The sequence below is a fragment of the Furipterus horrens genome, unplaced genomic scaffold (assembly GCF_987537825.1).
Source record: "Furipterus horrens unplaced genomic scaffold, mFurHor1.1.pri manual_scaffold_5, whole genome shotgun sequence".
Lineage (NCBI taxonomy): Eukaryota > Metazoa > Chordata > Mammalia > Chiroptera > Furipteridae > Furipterus > Furipterus horrens.
In genome coordinates this window covers 133,474,339-133,494,262 of record NW_028327175.1, presented here as the reverse complement: position 1 = coordinate 133,494,262, position 19,924 = coordinate 133,474,339, and the positions used below count along the sequence as shown (strand labels likewise).

At 47.0% G+C, this 19,924-nt stretch overlaps 2 protein-coding genes across 2 annotated transcripts in view; one reads left to right on the top strand and one right to left on the bottom strand.

Moving 5' to 3' along the window:
* Nucleotides 1–14,455, bottom strand: part of RASSF4 (Ras association domain family member 4) — a 32,355-nt gene extending 17,900 nt beyond the window's left edge. The window contains 2 exon segments of the mRNA XM_090277837.1: nucleotides 6,768–6,843; nucleotides 14,379–14,455. Of these exon segments, the coding sequence (XP_090133963.1) occupies nucleotides 6,768–6,843; nucleotides 14,379–14,440 (138 nt within the window). The 5' untranslated portion in view covers nucleotides 14,441–14,455.
* DEPP1 (DEPP autophagy regulator 1) lies at nucleotides 2,159–2,768 on the top strand. The gene is given in 2 exon segments (XM_090277836.1): nucleotides 2,159–2,739; nucleotides 2,741–2,768. Coding segments are annotated over 2 exon segments (609 nt in total).
* Nucleotides 14,456–19,924: the final 5,469 nt, after the last annotated feature.

Below are 19,924 nucleotides of genomic sequence, written 5' to 3'. Positions count from 1 at the left end.
GGTCAGGGTCCCATGGTCACCAGGTCCTACTGGAACATGTTGAGGGTGCTGGATTCTACGCATACCAGAGCAGAGGTGGCAGCTCCTCTGAGCTGGGTCCCAACCTCACTCTTCGCCCCACAGTGTTCCCATTAGTGACTCAACACACTCCCAGATTTCCAAGCTGGCTTCTTTTCTAAAGGCCAGTCTTGCCTTTCTCACTAACTGAGACATGGCCAGCCCCACGTCCCTCATGGGCACACACACTCAGAATATCCTTGTTAGCTGACCCATTGGCCCATGTACAGTGGCTGAGTCAGTCCTTTGACACAGTAGCCAGAACTGCTGTACCCTTGTTCAAACCCCGCAGTGTCCTTCCACCCCCTCTAAGTGAAAACAAGATCCACACAAAGGTCCAATGACTTCCTCCCACATGGGCCAGTCATGCAGGTCCCTTGCTATCTGTCTCCTGAGTGTGCCAAGCACACTTCTTCTGCAGGGACTTTGTTCATACTGCCCCTTCCACTGGGATCACACAGCTTCCATCTGTTCAGATCCCTACTCAATATTTCCTCTTAGAGAAGATATTCCTGACCGCTCTGCCACAGAGGCAACTGTACTTTTCTTTGCAGCTACTATCAGTACCTGAAATGACAGCACCTACCCACTGAGCATGTGATTGTCTCCCTCACTGGAAGGAAAGCTCTAGAATAGTTACTTTGTTCACTGCTATGCTCTCTGTACCTAAAGCAGTCACTAGTGCACAGGAGCACTGATTAGATACCTGGGAACAAAGAAACAAACAAGTTCTCACTTGGAAGTATTACATCTGAGCAGTAGCAAAACCAGGATCCTGCACGCTGCCCTTGGTCCCAGACCAAGGTGGGCACATCTCACTTTGGAGCAGGCTTAAGTGTCTCGGCCTCAGCCACCTCTAGGCTAAGCCCTGTGTTGCTATATCTGGCGAGGCCTCCTCATAGGCCTCCTCTGGGCTTTGCCAGAACCAGTGCTAGGCTGGAATGTCTCAGGGTCGCAGGGTGGTGGTGTAACACAGTGGGGAGTGCTTCTCGGTGGTGGTGGCAGATCTTAGGGCTGCCTCTCAGCAGCCTGGGCCTGAGGTACTCAGGAGTTGTGCCCAAATCCCATCCCCCTCCCCCTCCCCCTCCCCCTTGCAGAGTGCAGAGTAAACATTCCCAGTGTCTCCCACAGGCACAAACACTTGCTCCAGGCTGGCAAGCTGGGCCAGGCCCCACCCACCAAGCTGTTTTCCTCTGAGAGCCTTCCTGGATGCTGCTATTTAGGGCCCTGGGGATAGGAATTGATGGCTATTGAAAAGGTATAAAAGCTGTGGGGCCTCAAGCTTTGCCAGATAGCTCAGGGAGGCTTCTGCTCTGGACTGTGGCACATCGTCCTCACTGTCCTCACTGTCCTCACTGTCCTCACTGTCTTCCTCCTCATAATCTGACCCCAGACACAGGGCTCCAACTGCTGGACCCACCCCTCTGAGCTGAGGTTCCTGGCAGCTTCCCTCGGACTGTCCTTGCTCATCCAACATCTGTTACCTCCAGGTCTCCTCAGTTACAGGTAAGAGAGAACAACTGCCCTCTGGTTTGAGATAAAACAAAAAGGCTTTGTGTGTCATCCAGGGCAGTCTTCAGCCTGGGACCTGCACAGCCTCAGTGTGGCTTAGAGACTGGGGAGCAGTCAAAGGCAGTGACAGTAGCTAGAGGGGGCTTTATATCCTCAAAGGAGTTCACATGAAGTGTAACTCATGTGTTTCTCACAATACCGCAGTGAAGCGGGTATTCACAACTCCATTTTACGGATGAGGAAATAGAGGCTTGGAGAGGTGACACATTGCCAAAGGTCCCAAGTCAGGACATGGCAGAGCCTAGTTTTAAACCTAGGTTTCCCCTCTGACTCCAGTCTGTTAGGCTAGGTTCTCTTGTTCGCACAAGTTCTTAAATAGCAGTAATGATAGTCTTAAATACATGGGCTTTTAATGTCGGCAGAAAGGAGAGGCCAAGGAGTTTAAGCCTAGTCTCGGATCTGTAGACTTCAAACTTCTCAGGCAGCCTCAGCTGGGGCAGGGGTTGGGGAAAAGAGGAGTGGCATGATAGACCCTTACGCCTAGTTCTCTGTCAACCAACAGGTTGCTGCTTCCCTGTTGTAGGCAGCCATGAGGTCCCGGCTTGTGCTTTCTGTGGCCCATCTGCCCACAATCTGGGAGAGCTGGGAGGAGATGCTGCCTGCAGGGCCTGGGCAAGAATTGCTGGCTTCCCCTAGCCTGGAAGACTACCTGAGGTCTATTTGTCAGCTGGCGCAGCCCACCTCAGTGCTGAACAAGGCTGTTGCCAGGGCCCGACCCAGCAGAACTCACTGGCCAGCCCAGGTATGTGAAAAGAGCTGCCACACTGGGTCCCTATAGGACACCACCACTCACTTCAGCAGCCAGCATCCCCCACTGCCTTGGGCCAGCACTGCCGACCCCCTGGACTGGCTTTTTGGTCAGTCCCAGGAAAAGCAGTCAAGATGGAGGGACCTGGCAAGGAGGACTGGTCCCTCTGCTGAGCCCTGGGGTCCTCATAGCAAGGCCCGGGGGGTGCCCAGAAGGAAGCTCTGTGATCCTAGGGCACCTGGGCACTCTCTGGTGAGACTGTTAAGGGACTGGCACCAGGGTTCTCAGGCTTCCCAGCAACCCATCTGGGCTGCAGCCTCCCTGCCAAGCTCCTGCCCCAAGAGTGTTCTCAGAACTCTGTTTGCACCTCCCAGTTACCCATGAACTCTGACCCCTCCCCAATAAAGGTTTCTGCACAGAACAAGCTGGTGTGCATCACCTCTCCATTTTCCTTTCCCTAAGGTGAGCACTGCCCCTGGCAGGTCTCTGGGAGGGAAATGAGTTTCTGTAGAGGCTGCTTGCTCTGACAATTCACAGTGACACCCTACTCTGAACATGGTAGGGTCTCACTGTGATGTCGTGTTACAGGTCCCATCTGCATTGCTCCTTACAGGCTGATCACCTTGGGCAAGTTACTTAACATCTCTGTTCCTCATAGGTAAAATGGGATTAATTCATGGGATTGCCTCCTAGGTTACTCTGATGAGTAAATGGGATAAAACTCAAATATATCATGGGGCAGATGTTACAAGCTCATACATGAAGAAGCTACTGCCTGTGTGGGGAAACGAAGTTGGGGGATGAGGAGAAGCAAGATCTCAGCCTCTCAGTGATTTTAGAGTGAGACCTTGGGCACTCCCAAGTCAGCCCCCAAGCCCCCGCCTTCAAGAGTCCAGGTTCCATGAGGCCCAAGAGAAAACATGGGGTCTCAGCAAATGCCCTCACTGCATTTCACAGGGACCTGTCACTGCTGCATTGGGGAATAACTCAATGGCTCCAGCTTACAAGTCATGTTGTATTATCAGGAGAGTTTTCCCTGGGTTAAGGGCCAAGACAGAACCTGTACCAACTCAGCCTGCAGGGTGCCAAATAACTAGTTCCCTCGCATCTCTACCCCTTCCTGCCTCCACACAGGGACCTCAACTGTGGGGTGCAGGGTGTTGTCTAGCTACTGTGTTCTCAGGCAAGTCCAGGGGTCAAGGCCTCACTCCACATATCCTTAGGCCCAGGCCATCCTGGGCCAGTACTGGGTCCCCCCAGAAACTGGAAATACCCCATTTCCTCAAGGCATTTTGCAAGCAAGGAGGTGAGGGTGAATATTAGGGAAGAGGGAAGATTTCCCTCCTCAGAGAGACAGGTGACACATCAGAGAACTCAAAAGAATCAGGCCTGAGAACCTGTCACCCTGTTCCTTGGGGCTGAGCCATAGCTGGCTGATCCTGGTCAAGGGGACGGGGATGGGGAGGAGAGGAGGACAGAGCTGGGGCTGCAGATAAGCTCACAGACTGCCTCAGCTTCCTCTATTCCTTGCTCTTTGGACTATCAAGCTTTCTTTTCTTTCTATTTTTAAATTGTTCTGGACTTTTAAAATGTTATCTGTCTTCTTTTATGTGTTCTGTGGGGAGGCAGAATGTAAACCATACATTTGAAAGAAAAAGTTTCAGGCAAGCAATTTCTTAGTTTCCTTATCTTTTAAATGGAGACACTAATGTCTCACCTTTACGCCTTATAGGAGTTGGGGAAACTGGACAAAATAACTTAGAGATGGAGTTATAAGCACTGCACACAAATGTTTGCATTTGTCACACCTGCTGTGTCAAAAGTTGGCTCAAACTTCTCTGGCAAAATCTGTTTGGAGTGCCTTCCTTAGGAGGTAGAGGGGAGGGTTAACCTACGGAGCGGGTGCCTGGCTGGTGACAGGATCAGGGCTCGCTGGGCGTAGTCTCACTGCAGCCCCTCCATGAAGCAGGGTGAAACTAAGCAGAGGGAGGGAATTAGGCTGACTTGGCCAATTACCCCCAAGCTCAGGGACCCAATGCTGTATTTGGGGTGATTAGACAGGGGTGAGGAGACCCTTGGGGTCTGGTCCCCTCTGCTAATATCTCTCAATGTGAAAGAAATTAATGGCACCTTCAAAAGGTGCCAGGAAAAAAAAAGAATGCAGGGTTTGGGAAGAGTTCTGGCATGCAGTGTCCCAAGCTCCTAATTTCAGCACAAAACAGCCTTGGGAAAGTTCTCGTGGTCAGGGAGAGCCTACAGAGCAGTCTCACTCTCCTCCCACCACCTGTTGGAGGAGAGAAGGACACAACGTCCCACCCGGGGGCGGGGGCGGGGGCAGGCTGGAATGGCTTAGGAGCTCCCAGGGAACATGTCCACGGCCAAGCACTCACACAGGAGCCAGTAGTCTGTCAAAAGCCTATCATTACCTTTCTTAGGCTGAGTAGGGACTTGTGGTTGAGGATGGAGACAGGGAGTGGTGCCTGACCAGGGCTACCAGGGAGAGCTATTAGCCCACTGAGAAAAGAGCACAGGGTTGGGTCGAGGGCCAGCTCTCAGATGGGCCACACATGCACACACCAGGACATGAGGATCCTACTGCCTCCTGCCCACACAATTGGTAATTAGTGATGAATTTACTCACAGGTTGTCCATTTTTCTCTCTTGAGACACCAACTAGCCTGGTTAAAATGCTTTGCTATCTTTAAAAGGTGCAGATTGCACCCACTTTTCATTATCCCAAAGACAAGTTTCACAATAGAGGAAGCTAGTGACTTGGATTCCCAGCTTTTCAGAACATGTGCCCCAGTCATGGCCTCTGGCCCCTGACTACTGACATATTTCATCTCTCCAAGTTCTATGGACCCTGGATAGAACAGTGGAGAAGAAGTTGCCCAAACTGTAGCAGTCAGGCCACAGTGGCTCTAGGGGAGGCTCCATGACAAAAGAGGGGTCTTCTTCAAGGGCTCCACATGGCTCTTGTGAGGGCACTCCCGGAGCTGAGCCGCTTGGCAGCCGAAGGGCACCTTAGATGCGGTGCCCCTGCTTAATGCTGGTGGTGGTGCTGCTATATTGTAAACATCATGCTCAGGCATTGAGGCCATGCCAGCACCTTTCACTTACTGCCACGTCACCTTGCTTGACAGGCTCAAATTCCGAGAGCTTCAATATCTGTCTGGGCACTCCTATGGTGTCTCCCATGCTACAAAGCTCTTGTATTACAAAAAATAAAAAAGACGAAGTGCCTGGTGCCTGTCTGCCCTGCCCCCAGGCCTGTAGTGCTGTTTGTGGCTGTTTGACTAGCTAAAGAAAGCGAAGATTAATGAGCAGTGGCTTCCAACTGGATGAGGTATCTGTGGGTTAATGGGGATTTGAACTGCCTATTCTCACGTCCAACAACAGAAGGGGAACTCAGAGGCTGCTAGCTCTCATCAGACACTGACAGGCTGGAGAAAGTCCAGGAATCACCTGATCTCAATCTCGGAACCCCCCCAAATAAAACCTTAGCATAGTAAGACTTTACAAATAAACTGAATCAGACCAAGGTGTGGGTCCAAGGTTCTAGATGGTGGCAAGACCGAGCCTCTACTCGATCTGCTCAGTGAGGAGCTCCCGAGCCTGGGCCCTGCTGGCCATTCCCGGAGTCCTACAGACATGTTTTGTTTGTCCCACATGGGGTTTTGAGGTTTCAGAAATTCCACATGTAATTCCAGATAGCTTGCTTCTTTTGAAATATCAGAAAGGGTCTGAGTGTGCCAGGCCACATTCCTGCACAGCATCATTGGGTTTGATCGGATGGGCAGCAGTGGTGTGCAGATGGGATCCATGCTCCCCTGTGTTCTCCACTCCCCATGCCAGCCCTGCCTTTCTTATTCGGACCTGCCTGGCCCTGGGAGCATCTTTTGGGGAACTCTCCTCCATTTTAAGCCTTTCCTCTTATGTTTATTCTGATTGATGATTGACAAGCACAGAGACTCTTTTCATGCCTTATGGCCTTATGAACTAGGGCATGCCAGAGCCCTGTGCTGAGTTCCTTGTGCTGTGGAATGGGTGGTCTCAAAGATTTCAAACTCCAATGTCCTGGCAATTCATCTAGACAAAAGTTCCAGCTGGAAGGAGAAGGTCCACAAGATGATTTCCACTTACTCTGTATTCTCACAGGGATATTCGAACCCTCTGTGCCCCATCCAGAGACCTCACGAAGAGATCCTGGCTGCTGGTTACCTGGTTCCCAACTCAGAGGATGATGACTTCATGATTCATTACCCAAATATTTTTCTTCTGAGAGTAAAGGGGATGGTTTTAATAATTACCCTGGTATAAACTGGGACTGTTTTCTGAAAATGGTAGATAAATGATGACTCTATGAATAAAGAAGAGAAACATGCCTTACCTCTCGCTGTCTCAGCTGAAAGCTTCTGCCCTCGTGGTAGCAGTTGTAGATTTTCAGCAGGCTTAAGAGCTCCGACCTAATAAGGGAAAGACACACACATACTTTTGGAGTGTGGCCAGGCCTTGGACAAGGTGTTTGTCTTCAGTGGCCTCAGTTTCCTCACTTGTAGAATGGGCATAATAGTACATGTCTTGCTGGCCACACATAATTGGTTGAGAGACCAGACTGCCATTGGACACACACCCTTCAGTCTACTTGAGGATTTCACTCATCCATCCTCATGGAAGGCATAGCAGTGGGAATTAGAGGGGGGTGAAACTCACAGATGGATCACGTCATTGCACATCTAGGCTGTTTGCACACTTTCATTATTGTGGATAAATGTTCGTGACTGCCTCTCCGTATGTTACTTCTGAGTCACTTCCTCAAATAAATCCCTGGGGCTTTGATTACTGACATTTTAAAGCCTCCTGCTTTCTCCCCGTATTATCAATATTTCCTGCAATGGCCTGGGAAATTCCACATGAAATTTCAGATAGCTAGCTTCTTTTGCTTGTGGGGGCACCATGAGGGCAGCCTGCCTCTTCCCCATCCCAACTTCCTCGATGTATGATTAAGGGATGAAGATGACAGCAGTGAGTAAGATCCTGAAGGCCCTAGGAAGGCCACTCTGCCCAAATGTTTTCTCCCCAGAATAAAAGGCGAAGTCACACTTGTGCCTTGGCTGATGTGTGAGAGAGAAAAGAAAACAGCTTCCTGGACCCAAGCTGGGCTCTGTAGAGTGGCCCCATCCAATAGACATAAAATGTGAGCCACAGGTATAATTTTACATCTTCAGTAGCCACAATACAAGGGAAAATAAAACAGGTGAAATATGTCTAAAATATTGTCATTTCAACATGTAAGCTATATAAAAATATTAATAAGGTCTTGCTTATTATTTTATTTTGTAAGAAGTGTTTGCCCCCTGGAGTATATATATATATATATATATATATATATATATATATATATATATACTTTATTGATTATGCTATTACAGTTGTCCCAATTTCTTTTCCTTTTGTTTCCCTCCACCCAGTGACCCCGCTCTCTCCAGTTGCCCCCTACCCCTTAGTCCATGCCCATTGGTTGTGCATATAGTTCTTCTCAACATCTTCCTGTCTACTCCACTCCCTCCTACTATGCTTCTTAATTCCTGTACCATCCCCTTCCCTTTCCCTCATTTTACCTCCCTGCTGACCTCCCCCCAAAATGTTCCCCATACCTATAATTCTTTTCCAACTCTTGTTGCCTACTTAGTTTGCCTTTTTTCGATTCCCTAGCTTCTGTTGTTTGGTTGTTGTGATATAGTTTTCATTTTAATGTTCATAATTTTGATCCTCTTCTCTGCCCTTCTATTCTGAATGACAGCTTCACTGGATAGAGTAATTGTGGTTGTAGGTCTTTGCTTTTCATTACTTTGAATATTTCTTGCCAGTCCCTTCTCACCTGCAGAGTTTCTTTTGAGAAATCAGCTGATAGTCTTATTGGGACCCCTTTGTACGTAATTCTCTTCTTCTCTCTTGCTGCTTTTAAGACTCTCTCTTTATCCTTAATTTTTGCCATTTTGATTATAATGTGTCTTGGTGTGGTTCTCCCTGGGTCCAGTTTATTTGGACCTCTCTGTGCTTCCTGGACTTGTAAGTCTATTTCCTTCCCCAAGTTCGGGAAGTTCTGCTTCATTATTTCTTCACATAATTTTTCAATTTCTAGTTCTTCACCTTCTGGCAACCATATGATTTGGATATTGGCTCACTTGTAGCTGTCACATAGGTTTCTGAGCCTCTCCTCATTTTCTTCACTTTTCATTTCCTCTTTCTGCACTGGTTGACTGTTTGTTCCTTCCCTATGTTCCGATTTGTTGATTTGATCCCTGGTTTTCTTTCCCTCACCACTAGTTTCATATGTGTTTTTGTTCATTTCAGCAGCACTAGCCTTCATTCTGTCCTCGTCTTGTTTAAGATCTGCTGTTAGGTCTGTAAGCATTTTTTATAACCAATCTTTCTGTGCTTCAGAAAGATTTCCTATCTGCTGCTTCATTAGATTAGATATTTGCTGTCTGGTCAGCTGCGTCACCAGGATCTCTATCATGATCTGTGCCATCCTGACAGTTTTGTGTTTACCTTTGCTTCCTGGGGGGAGCTGTCACATCTCCTATGCTATAGGGGGCGGAGCCCCATGCACTCATCACTACCAGGCAACCCTTTTCACCATGCTGTGGCGTTTTCTGTGGGGGTGGGTGTCCAAGATACATTCCTGCCATTCACTCTCTGCTGAGAGACTGGGAGCCTCCTCTTCTCTCCCCACTCTCTCCGGCCTCACAGTCCAAGGCAATGGGGGTCTGCCTTCCCTGTCATTGGAATCGCAAGCTGACAGGTCTGGTCTGCAGCTGGGGGTGCTCCCCAGATGCTTCTCACCTCCCCTTAAATACGGGTGTGTGTGCTTTCCGCCGTCCCGCTGCCGTCGCCGCTGCTGCTGCTGCCAGCACAGCTTGACCTCTCTGCCCCAGCTTCAACCCTCCTACCTGTCAGGGTGAGCACCACTTCTTTATAACATCATACATTGGACTTCCATTTATTTTCTGGAACTTCTGGTTATTTCTGGTTTTGCAGTAGTTGTATTCCTTCTTAGTTGTGGAGGAAGATGGAGTGTGTCAATCTAGGCCTCCATCTTGGCTGGAAGTCTCTGGAGCATCTTTTATATTAAAAACACCTCTCCAGTCACAGGTCACATGCTCAGCAGCCACACCTAGCTGGTGGCTCCCCTGCTAGACAGTGCAGCTCTAGAACTTTCTCAGGTAGCAGGTAGCACCCTCACTTGGGCTGAAACAACCCCAAACTGTGGATGAGCAGTGTGGGAGTGATGGTAACTGACAGAGGAAGTTATTTACAACAACCTCATTGGCAGCAACAAAGCAATGTTGCACGTTCACTGTGCTTAAAGTATGTGAATGCTGAAAACGAAATTATTAGGATATATGTATATAAAATTAATCATGTTGTGGTAATTATGACTTTTCCCAAAGTGATATTTAATATTGTCCTTATAAAATTTAAATAGGAAAAATGATGGTATGGGTATCATTGTGAAATGATACACAATGGAATGCCAACTGTTTTTCTTAGGGTCTCTAATAGGAGGATCCCAGGGTGCAGGGCCCCAGGGCACTAGTCTATGTCAAGGAGGTGACTTGTCTGCAGGATGGTAGAGAGGAGGTCCTCAATCAGAAAATATTTAGACTCAGAACTCAAACGTTTTTATGATGAGACATAGAGTTAAAAAAAGTAAACAAAGTTAAAAATTATTATGTCAATAAAATATACTTTTCCTATAAAAACTGAAAACCAGTTTTGACGGTTTTTTTCTTTAACTGTTTAACACAACAGTAAGAGTATTAGTATTGCTCTAGTTATTTTTGTTTGTTTTTCAGTATTCCTCTAGTTTTTAAGTAAATACCATTTCTGCAGAATCACAGCAAGCATTGTCCACTCTTCTGCTTTTTTAGGCCAGAGGGGCAGAGGTCAAAAACACAACATGAAGAGATCCTTGATCTCCTGTAGATTTAATTGTGATCCCGGACACGCAGATAATTCCAGCAAGCAGAATGATAAAAACGATCGGGGGGCTGCAGCACTCTCTGGCAGTCAGTGGAGAGCATGAGACCCCACTGTCCTTTTATTAGGATTTCAAAAGTTACAAAAAATAGGAGAAACAAGATGGCGGAGGAGTAAGTGGAAGCTACACTAACTTCCTCCTAGAACTAGTCTGGATTTACAATGTAATTTTGGAGAAATCATCTGGAATAACGAACCGAACACCAGCTGGAGAGAAGTCTTATAACCACGGAGAGACAGAAAAGGCCGCTACATCACAACGTGACCGGTAGGGAGTGCGGAGACGTGGAAGGGCTGGCTGGGCTCCCACGGGTGGCAGCTGAAGGGGCTGAGAAACAGCTCAGCAGCCGGGGATTCCCCCTGAGAAGGGCAGGGTCTAAACCCCCAGCTGGGCTTCCCAGCCTACAGCGACAGAGTGGAAAGTAAAATAGTATCAGCTGTGAAAAGCGAAAAGCCACAGGCTTTCTTGCTAGCCGGAGAGAAACAGCAGGAGAAAAAGAGCTCTTAAGTGGATCACATACGAAAATATTTTGGCCACCACTTACCCTGGGCTCAAGCAGAGGGAGGGCAGAGAGGACTGGAGACACTTGGGGAGAGTTTGGCACGGTGGCTTTGAGGGGAGAGCTGGAGGAGCGGCTGGCTGGGTCCCAGTGCTGACTCATCCCCAGTGCTGCGGGTGGACCATTCCCCTCCGGGTGGCGTCGGCCTGAGGGGAAGCAAAAGCCCTGCCTACAGGAATTAAGCTGCCACACCCACAGTCCTTAAGCCTGACAGCTAATCACAGATTGAATAGATTAACAATCAAAGAAGACAGACAACAGCAGTAGATCCCTGGAAGTCTCCAACAGGCTGCCTAGGGCCAGACTGGTACATGATCTGACGCCACCAGAAGCAGATCCAGGAAGTGCAGATCATTCCAAGAAGCACCAACAAACAATAGGAGTCAAAAAAATGGGGAGACAGAGAAACAACCTCCCATCAAAAGGAAAGGTAGAATCCCCAGAAAGAGTGCTAAATGAAATAGAGGGGAGCGAACTATCAGATATGGAATTCAAAACATGGATTATGGAGAAGCTCAATGAGCTCAGCGGAAACTTCAAAGAACTCCAGAAAAACTACAAGGAACTCACAGAAAATTACGTGAGCATGAAAAAGGACATAGAAGCTATCAATAAGAGCCAGGAGGAAATGAAAAATACGATCTCTGAATTGAAGAACACAGTAGAAGGAATTAAAAGCAGGCTAGAGGAAGCAGAAGATCGGATCAGCGAGCTGGAGGACAACCTACACAAAAACTCCCAGACAATGCAACAAAATGAAAAAAGACTGAACAAGACTGAAGAGGTTCTAAGACAGCTGCAGGACAACATGAAACGTAATAATATCCGTATCATAGGAATTCCAGAAGGAGAAGAAGAAGAGCAAGGGATAGAAAACCTCTTTGAAAAACTAATGACAGAAAACTTTCCTAACATGACGAGAGAAAGAGTCACGCAAGTCCAGGAAGCACAGAGGGTCCCAATGAAGATGAACCCCAACAGGCCCACTTCAAGACACATCATAATTAAAATGCCAACATTCAAAGACAAAGAGAGAATCCTAAAAGCAGCAAGAGAGAAACAACTAATAACATACAAGGGAGCTCCAATAAGGCTATCATCAGATTTCTCAGCAGAAACACTACAAGCCAGAAGGGAATGGCAAAAAATATTCCAAGCAATGAAAAACAAAGGCCTACAACCAAGAATACTCTACCCAGCAAGGCTTTCATTCAAAATGGAAGGTGAAATAAGGAGTTTTCAAGACAAAAGAAGGCTAAAAGAATACATCTCCACCAAACCAGCATTGCAAGAGATGCTAAAGGGTCTGCTTTAAGAAGATGAAGAAACAGAGAGACAGAGAGGAACACGAGTACAAAGGGGGAAAATGACAATGAATAAGTACTGAAAGAAAGAAGGAACTTCTACCATTTGCAACAACATGATTGGAACTAGAGAGAATTATGCTTAGCGAAATAAGCCAGGCAACAAAAGAAAATTACCTTATGCTGTCACCTGTTACAGGAAACTAATGAACAACACAAACAAATGAGCAAAATTGAACCAGAGGTATGTAAACAAGGAATAAACTAACAGTAACAAAGGGGGAGATGGGAGGGAGAGAAGGGGTAAGAAGGGGAAGGGTCTAGTCAAAGAACATGTATGAATGACCCATGGACATGGACAACTGGGTGGGGACTGACTGTGGGGGGGGGGGCAGGGTGCAGGGAAGCAAGAGGGAGAAAAAAAGTGAGACAACTGTAGTGGAAAAACAAACAAACAGAAAATTTTTTAGTGGGGGGGGGAATAAAAATATAAAGAATAGAAATGCAAGTTCAGTGAATATTAGAAGGACAAGGATTTTCCTTCTGATAAGACAGTCCTACAGATTTAGAGACTTGTATGTGGGTTATGTTACATAAATTAACATGTGTTTTCTGTTTTCAAAGGGCATAAGCCTACAATCTCATTACCTGAGTGATTATCTGTATGCATAGGCCTCACTTAATCCTGTCTGCATTGCTGCCTCCTGAGACTCAATGGTTTGGCTGAACTAAGTGGCTGGGTTGGTGAAGAACGGGGTGGTCTGTGGGCTTCACTTTAAAACTGGTTTCTCTTTTCTATCCTAATGGCTTGGACAGAAAAAGCCCAGAGGCCTGAGATGGGGGAAACCAAAAATATTTCCCTCAGTCCAAAATAAGTATAATGGGCAAAAGGGTTTTGGACAGGTGAGATGTACCTGGCACACCTTCCTCCAAAGAAGCCCTTCTTTTCCCTAATGTGGGACATTGAAAAATTAATACCTGTCTTTTGTCATCTAGTGGTTACGGATTAAATGATGTCCTTTAACCCTGTTGCCCCCAGAATACAACAAGGATGCCAGCCTGTCAAACCAAGCATGCCGTTGTCCAGAGACAGCCAACCAACCTGGAGTCTGCACGATCCTTCCCCTTGTGGGAAGGCCACCCTCCCCTCCACATCCCCACTCTTATTAGGGATTTCTTGACCCACGGGTAGGTAGGACGACGACCATGTCCAGCTTGGAGCAGCTAGAGGACCTCGAGACCTTCATCCATTGTCCTTTATAAGATTGTAAAGGGTCTTAAGTCTGAGAGGGAGGAATTGTTATTTTTTATTGTTAAAATATTTAACTAATTAATTAATTAATTTTAAAAAAAGAAGAAGAAGAATATATGAAAGGGTGAGGCGGGAGAGCTTGTATGTACGACCCATGGGCATGGACTTGGAGAGGGGATTGTTGGGGAAGGGGGGTGCTGGGTGGAGGGGAGCAAAGGGGAAAAAAAATTGGAACTATTGTAACAATATAATCAATAAAATATACTTAAAAAAAAAAAAAAGTTACAAAAAATAGAACGGGGGGGGGTGGCTCTTCAGCCAATAGTGAAAGAATTCTTATAATGTATCATTAACGTGTAAAATACAGCTAGGGTAACTTATGACTTAGATAGCACCTATCAAGGATACAAAGCAGACTGGCTAGTCCTCAAGGCCAGCTCCAATTAAGACTTTATTTACAAGGAGGCAGATGGAGTACTTAACAGACTTCTTTGTTCTCAGGATTCCATGACTCAGTGGCCTGTACAGCCTAAAGCCACAGGCGGAGACAAGGCCAGCTTATCTCCTGAGCCACAGGACACCTGGATGGAAGAGCATGTAAACATGCCCCTACCCAGCGATCTGAGTTCCTGCTACAATCTCCAAAGAGACAGGCTTCAGAGACAATAACAATGACAATAACAACAATGTGCTCCCATCACTGTCCCTGGGGCAGGCACACCTCATATCTATGAAAAGTGCCTAGAATCCCTCCACTCAAAAGCTGCCCATGGTGGGGGTGGGGGTGCGTGACACAGGGAGACCCGCAGGCATATAGCACTCCTAGCACAAAGGCTTACTTCAGAATGGATTTTCTGTCACTGATGGGCATATGAGAACTGGGTGGACAGTCCTCCTTCATCTTCTCCTCCTGTCTACAGACTCGGAAGTTACCTGCTAGAAAGACCAGGAAGGGTAAGCAGACAGGTGAGTGGGAAGAGCACTGGCTAGTGCAGTACCCAGAACCCTGGTGTGGAGGCTAGCAGCCTGGTCTCACCTTGCACCTCCCCATCCTCCCAATCCATCATTCCTCATTCCTCACTCACTCCTACTCCCTGGCAGAGGATGGCCACAGCTGAAGAGTTAGGCCTAGACGGGACTCACACACACATCAGGCAAGTGCTCCCTACTGGGCCAAGGTCAGAACTGCCGAGTCAGCTGTTTCTAGCCCTATCAGCTCCAGTCGAAAAAAACCTCTCCACAATCCCTAAACATTTCAGATCAAGTGTTTCCTTCTCTCTGCTAGGACACCCTGAATAATGGTTTCTGTCTCAATTATTCCTCCAAACCTCCTAAGAAGCAGAGGCCTACCTCCTCCATTCCCACTGAGCCCACAGTGGGTGGTCCCATGGCTGCCATTAGGGTCAACACACCTGGGCCAGCTATCCTACTGATGGGTTAATAGGTACCATGTTCACTACTTGCCATAATCTGTGTAGAACATTTTCTATGAATTACAGCAGGTCCTTGAATAACACCATTTCATCTAGTTCTGTTTTGTTTACAACACTGATGAGATGCTGTAGGAAGTTCACTCCTGTTTATATCATTTAGCCTATTGTGAAATTTAGATGTCATTTCACTTAAAGTCACAGAACCTATTGCCAACATTAAGTGCGGCCTTACTGTATTTCATTTACTCCTTACAACATTATGAGGTAAATACCATACTATTCCCATTTTATGGATGAGAAAACAGGGGCAGAAATTAACCACTTTGTCCAAGATTCCCAGTGAATAAGAGGCAAAGCCACTGTTTGAACACAAGCACGTAGAGCCCATATTCTCTTCTCTTAAGCTCTCTTCTATGATATATTGTTCTTGGACATTGACTTAACCCCCTGAGGAAAGAGTGAAGATAGGAAATATATAAAATGAAATCACTTTACCTGAGCTGTGAAAATTACTAACATTATGAAGGTTGAGGCATGAGGAAAGACTCTACTCTTTTTCTAACTAGCTTGGGAATTTAAACTTTTTGGAACTTTCCAGTCCCGTGTCAATACCTGGATATACATCTGGGCCTCCAGGTAACTCTCTAATTACCCACTGAAGGACTCACAAATACATTGATCATTGGGACATGACCGGATCTCCTTGCATCCATGTTTCAGATCACTTGACATCCATCACCCTGTCTGTCATCTGACTGATAACCCTCCCAGAGCAACCCTAGGGCTAAGAATGCAAGACTAATCATTTTCAAGAATGCACTTTTCCTATAAGAACTTTTAACTTCTCTTTCTTCTTTGGAATACTTCTGGGTTTTTGCCTAGCTGTGTTTCCAGTTTGCAAAATCCAAGACCCTTGAATAAATATTTATCCTTTTTTCTAACAAAGCCTCCAGACTCTTTTTGAGTTTGACACCTCTGAGCCTTCCTTTTCTCATCTATACAGTTGAAGTAATCTCTGACCTGCAGGATTATTAGTCGATCCACACAGGAGATTATCTATATTTCTTTCCATTCACAACCTGAAAAGGTTTGTGGACCTTCTCAAATACGCCTGGGTTTCTCTGATGAAGATAAATCCATTGGAGCTTTCTCTAGCTTGTTGGCATCTTTTGCATGGATTCTTACTTCTCTAACCCTCTCCACATTATTCTGGCCAAGGACTCTCTCTTATCAAGGCCCTTCGTGTGTGGGGCAGTTGAGCCATAACTTCACATGCTCTCCAATCTTGACCCTGCCTCTACCTCCCTTTTTTCAAGTAGCAACTGGGAATCAAAGGGATTAGGTAATATTGGGAGGTGGCACAGACAGGGTGCATAGCCTGTCTTTCACACCACCAAGGTTGGTTCTTTCACAAAACCCCTACATTTATCCATACAAGCCTGGCTCAGTTCCATCTTCCTGACCTGTGTGTGTGCAAATGTTACTCTGGGTCCAACTGTTGTTCTATTACTATTCTTGGGGCAAAGCCTGTCACTGCAGAGTGCTCTGTCCCCTTGGGCACTGACTGATGGGTCTAGCACACTCTTTCCCTGCTTGCTTGACACCATTAACAGCCAAGATGAGCCCGCCCCTGTGTTGGCATTAGCTCTTGATTCTGGAGGCAGGGGATACAAGGTTGGTATGGAAAAGGGAAATTATTTGAGGGAAGTGGGCTTCTCAGTGACCTCAGAATCATCCTATAAATACCTCCCCTCCACCTTTGTCTAGAGTGAGGCAAATCTCAGCTTGAAGAGAGAGAAGGTTCCCGGCTCTAGCCAGCACAAGGCCTTAACCCCATGGGGCTTGAGGAGGGGACCCCGGCTGCACTCTTCTAGGCCCATTTCAAAATAGGGTTTCATTTTCTCAGCACTGCAGCTCTCCTGGGGAAAACATGACCTTCTAGGCTCCTCCTCAGTGTACTTCCTCAAATATCTCCTAAACAGAAGCTGGCTTAATTCAGCCCAGGGTAAGGCTGGGTGTCTGGGGTTCTCACTCAACACTGTTTCTGTGGGCTCATGGCACAAGGATGTCTTGCTTTAGCAACTTCAATATAGAAAGGCCTGCATTTACTCAGAACTAACAGAATGTGGTTTTTCTGTTGCCTTCCTCTTCACCCAACTTCTCTCCCACTCCTCCCCACTTACTGCTCTGAGCTCCAGCCTTCCTGAGCTACTCACAGCTTCCCTAAAATGTGTCTTTCCTTCCATTTGGGTTTTCATGGTGCTGTTCTCTACTTGAAACCCAGCCTTCTCCCTGTCCTCTGCCCTGATGTTAGCTCCTCCAGGAGTCGCTCCTCTCGAGCCCTGCTCCTGCCCCTAGCTCACACGCTGTTTTGACTCCCTTTGGAGAAGGGGAATGCAGTGCTTCAGGGATGTTGCTTTTCTGCCTAACCATTTGTTTCCAGCACCAAACACAAGCCTGGCACATTGGAGGAGGTTCATAGATAGCTGTTAAATTATTAGATGAATACAAAAAGCCCCAATGAGCACCCACAAGTCAACTTTACCAGAGTTATGCATACACAGTTGGAAGAAAACATATAAACATCTTCAGGGCCAAGGGGGTGATTCATCTGAGACACAGGTCACTGGCATCCACAGGGAGTTGGAGAGTACATCCCTCCTCTAGAGGGGTAGCTCTTATGGTACTTCAAGAGAAATCAGAAATCTGGATTTTTATTGCTGGGTGGCTGGCAAAAACACCGACTGGCCCTGTGACTATGGCTCACATTCTCCAGCCCTTGCAGTTGTGGGGCCATGTAACTAACTCTGCAAACAGAAGTATTGTGTGTCACTCCCAGGTAAGCTCAGCTGAGCCACTGCAATCTTGCAGCTCTCCTGTCCCCTGCTATGGTTACCCTGAAAGTCATATGTCTAAACTGGTGCATCTTCCTAATGGACAGCCTGGCTACATGAGTGCCTCTGTGGACCAGGCACTCTGTGGACTGGGAAACAGAAATCAGCTTCTTCTGCGATAACCCCCTGGTATTTCAAGGATTTGTTAGTGCAGTATAACCTAGACTATCCTGACTAATGCACCTAATGCAGTACATAATTCTAATGGAGATATATATATGGCCAGAAAAAACACACTTAGATGCTCTTAGTGGGGCTCCAGTTTGTGACTTCTGATTCATGATGTGACTCAATTTATAATACTTCCATTCTCCTGTGGGAGAATGTGGGGAATAATCCCATTTTGCTCTTTGTAGGAGGAACACTTATAAGTAGATTTCTCTATAAGTCAAGCAGCCACTAGTTAGGAAAAGAAGGTGTTTCCTACAGAGCTCTGGGCTGGAAGCTGCTAAAATCCCATGTGTCTTCAGCTGCATGTCTTTTCCTCTCTGAGACTTTCTTTACCCATCTGTACAATGGAAATATTGACCTATGATGGGATAGAAATTTTCTCAACTGTACGAATCTGTTCAAATGGAACATTTATACCAAATCAGATGAAAGGGGGCTAGTGAGGTGGGTGGCAGGAAGCCCCATCCAGTGCCTTGCCTAGGGCTCTGGATAATACTATTTGCAAAGTAAGGGGCTGGGTATCATGTGAGATCTTCCTCACACTGGCCTTTAGGAGTGTTTTACCCCTGAGAGGCTGCTAATTCAATGACTATAATTAAGGTGCTGAATGTCTCTAGCTGTAGTTGAGTAGTATCGGCTCAGGGAAGGAAAGAAGAGGGTCCTGGATTACAGATGGCAAAGTGAAGGGAGAAGGGGGAAGGTAGGGAAAAGGGTAAACAGCTTTACTTGTAGGGACAGAGAATGAGGTATGCCATCTCAGGTAAGGGCAGGAGGTAAGCCAGGCTGGGGGTAGGCAAAAAGAGCCCACTTCAGCAAAGCGGGGATCTCCCAACTTGCTAGGCTGGGTCTCCAGCCTTAGGGGTTAGGAACCTTGGCCCCAAAGAAAAACAGCCTCTCCTTTGAGAGAAAGCCATATCTCTGTGTCCTCTGGCACTTATCATCTGTGTGGCTGTAAGCAAATCATATGGTTTCACTGGCTCTTACATGTCCCAACTTTTCACCCCAAGTAGGCAACATCTCCATCTCCTTGAGTTCCAGTCTTGAGCTCTGGGGTCACTCATGGGATTCCACTTCAAGTCTGTGCATTTGTGTCCCTTTTACCAGACTGAAGGTTGAGAGGGTTGTTATTCATTTTAATAATCCCCCTTTACCTCATTCTCTGTCTCTCCAAGTTCTAAATTAAAATGCACATATACCAAAGGGGTGTCTTAGGTAACTTGAATGAGAGCTACAAGGAAAAGAGAGGAGGCATGCATCCCAGCAAGAAAGCAAATGGAGATTTTCCTCCCTTTGGAGCATGTCCCTGAACCTGCCCCTTCAACATTCCTTCTCCAGGCACATGTAGCAGGCCTTAGAGAATCTTGAACCAAGTGTTTGTCAGCCTTTTATAAAAAAACACAATTATAAATAAAACCCTAGGCAGAAGCCCCAAAACAAATGGATTACAGTGCCTTGGTTGAAGCAGCAGTTGTGGTTGGGGAGGGGGATGAGTTGCGGCTGGCCTGCCACTCAGGCACAGTCTGGAGATGCAGATTGTAACAGAGTGACAGATGTAGCTGGGAAGGCCAAGCCTGTGCCTCTGGGAGTTGGGCCTCCTTTGTCCTTGTCTGCTCCTCTCCCCCAGCCCCAGGGCACACAGCCCAGGCCTCTAGGCTTGCTTCCCAGTTAGAGGAGGCTCTGTCCTCACCAGAGGGGCCCCACGGGAGTGTGCCAGCCTTGGTGACCTATCCGCAGTGAAAAGGCAGTGAATTGTTTTAGTTTCCACTTCAGTGGCTGCTCTGCCAGCCCCATGGAGGGGCTGCGGAAGGCAGCCAGCACCACAGCCTGCCCTCGCTATTGTTTCTGGCCTTTGGTGGGGGCAAAGGGCATTGAAGCCTTTACAACTAA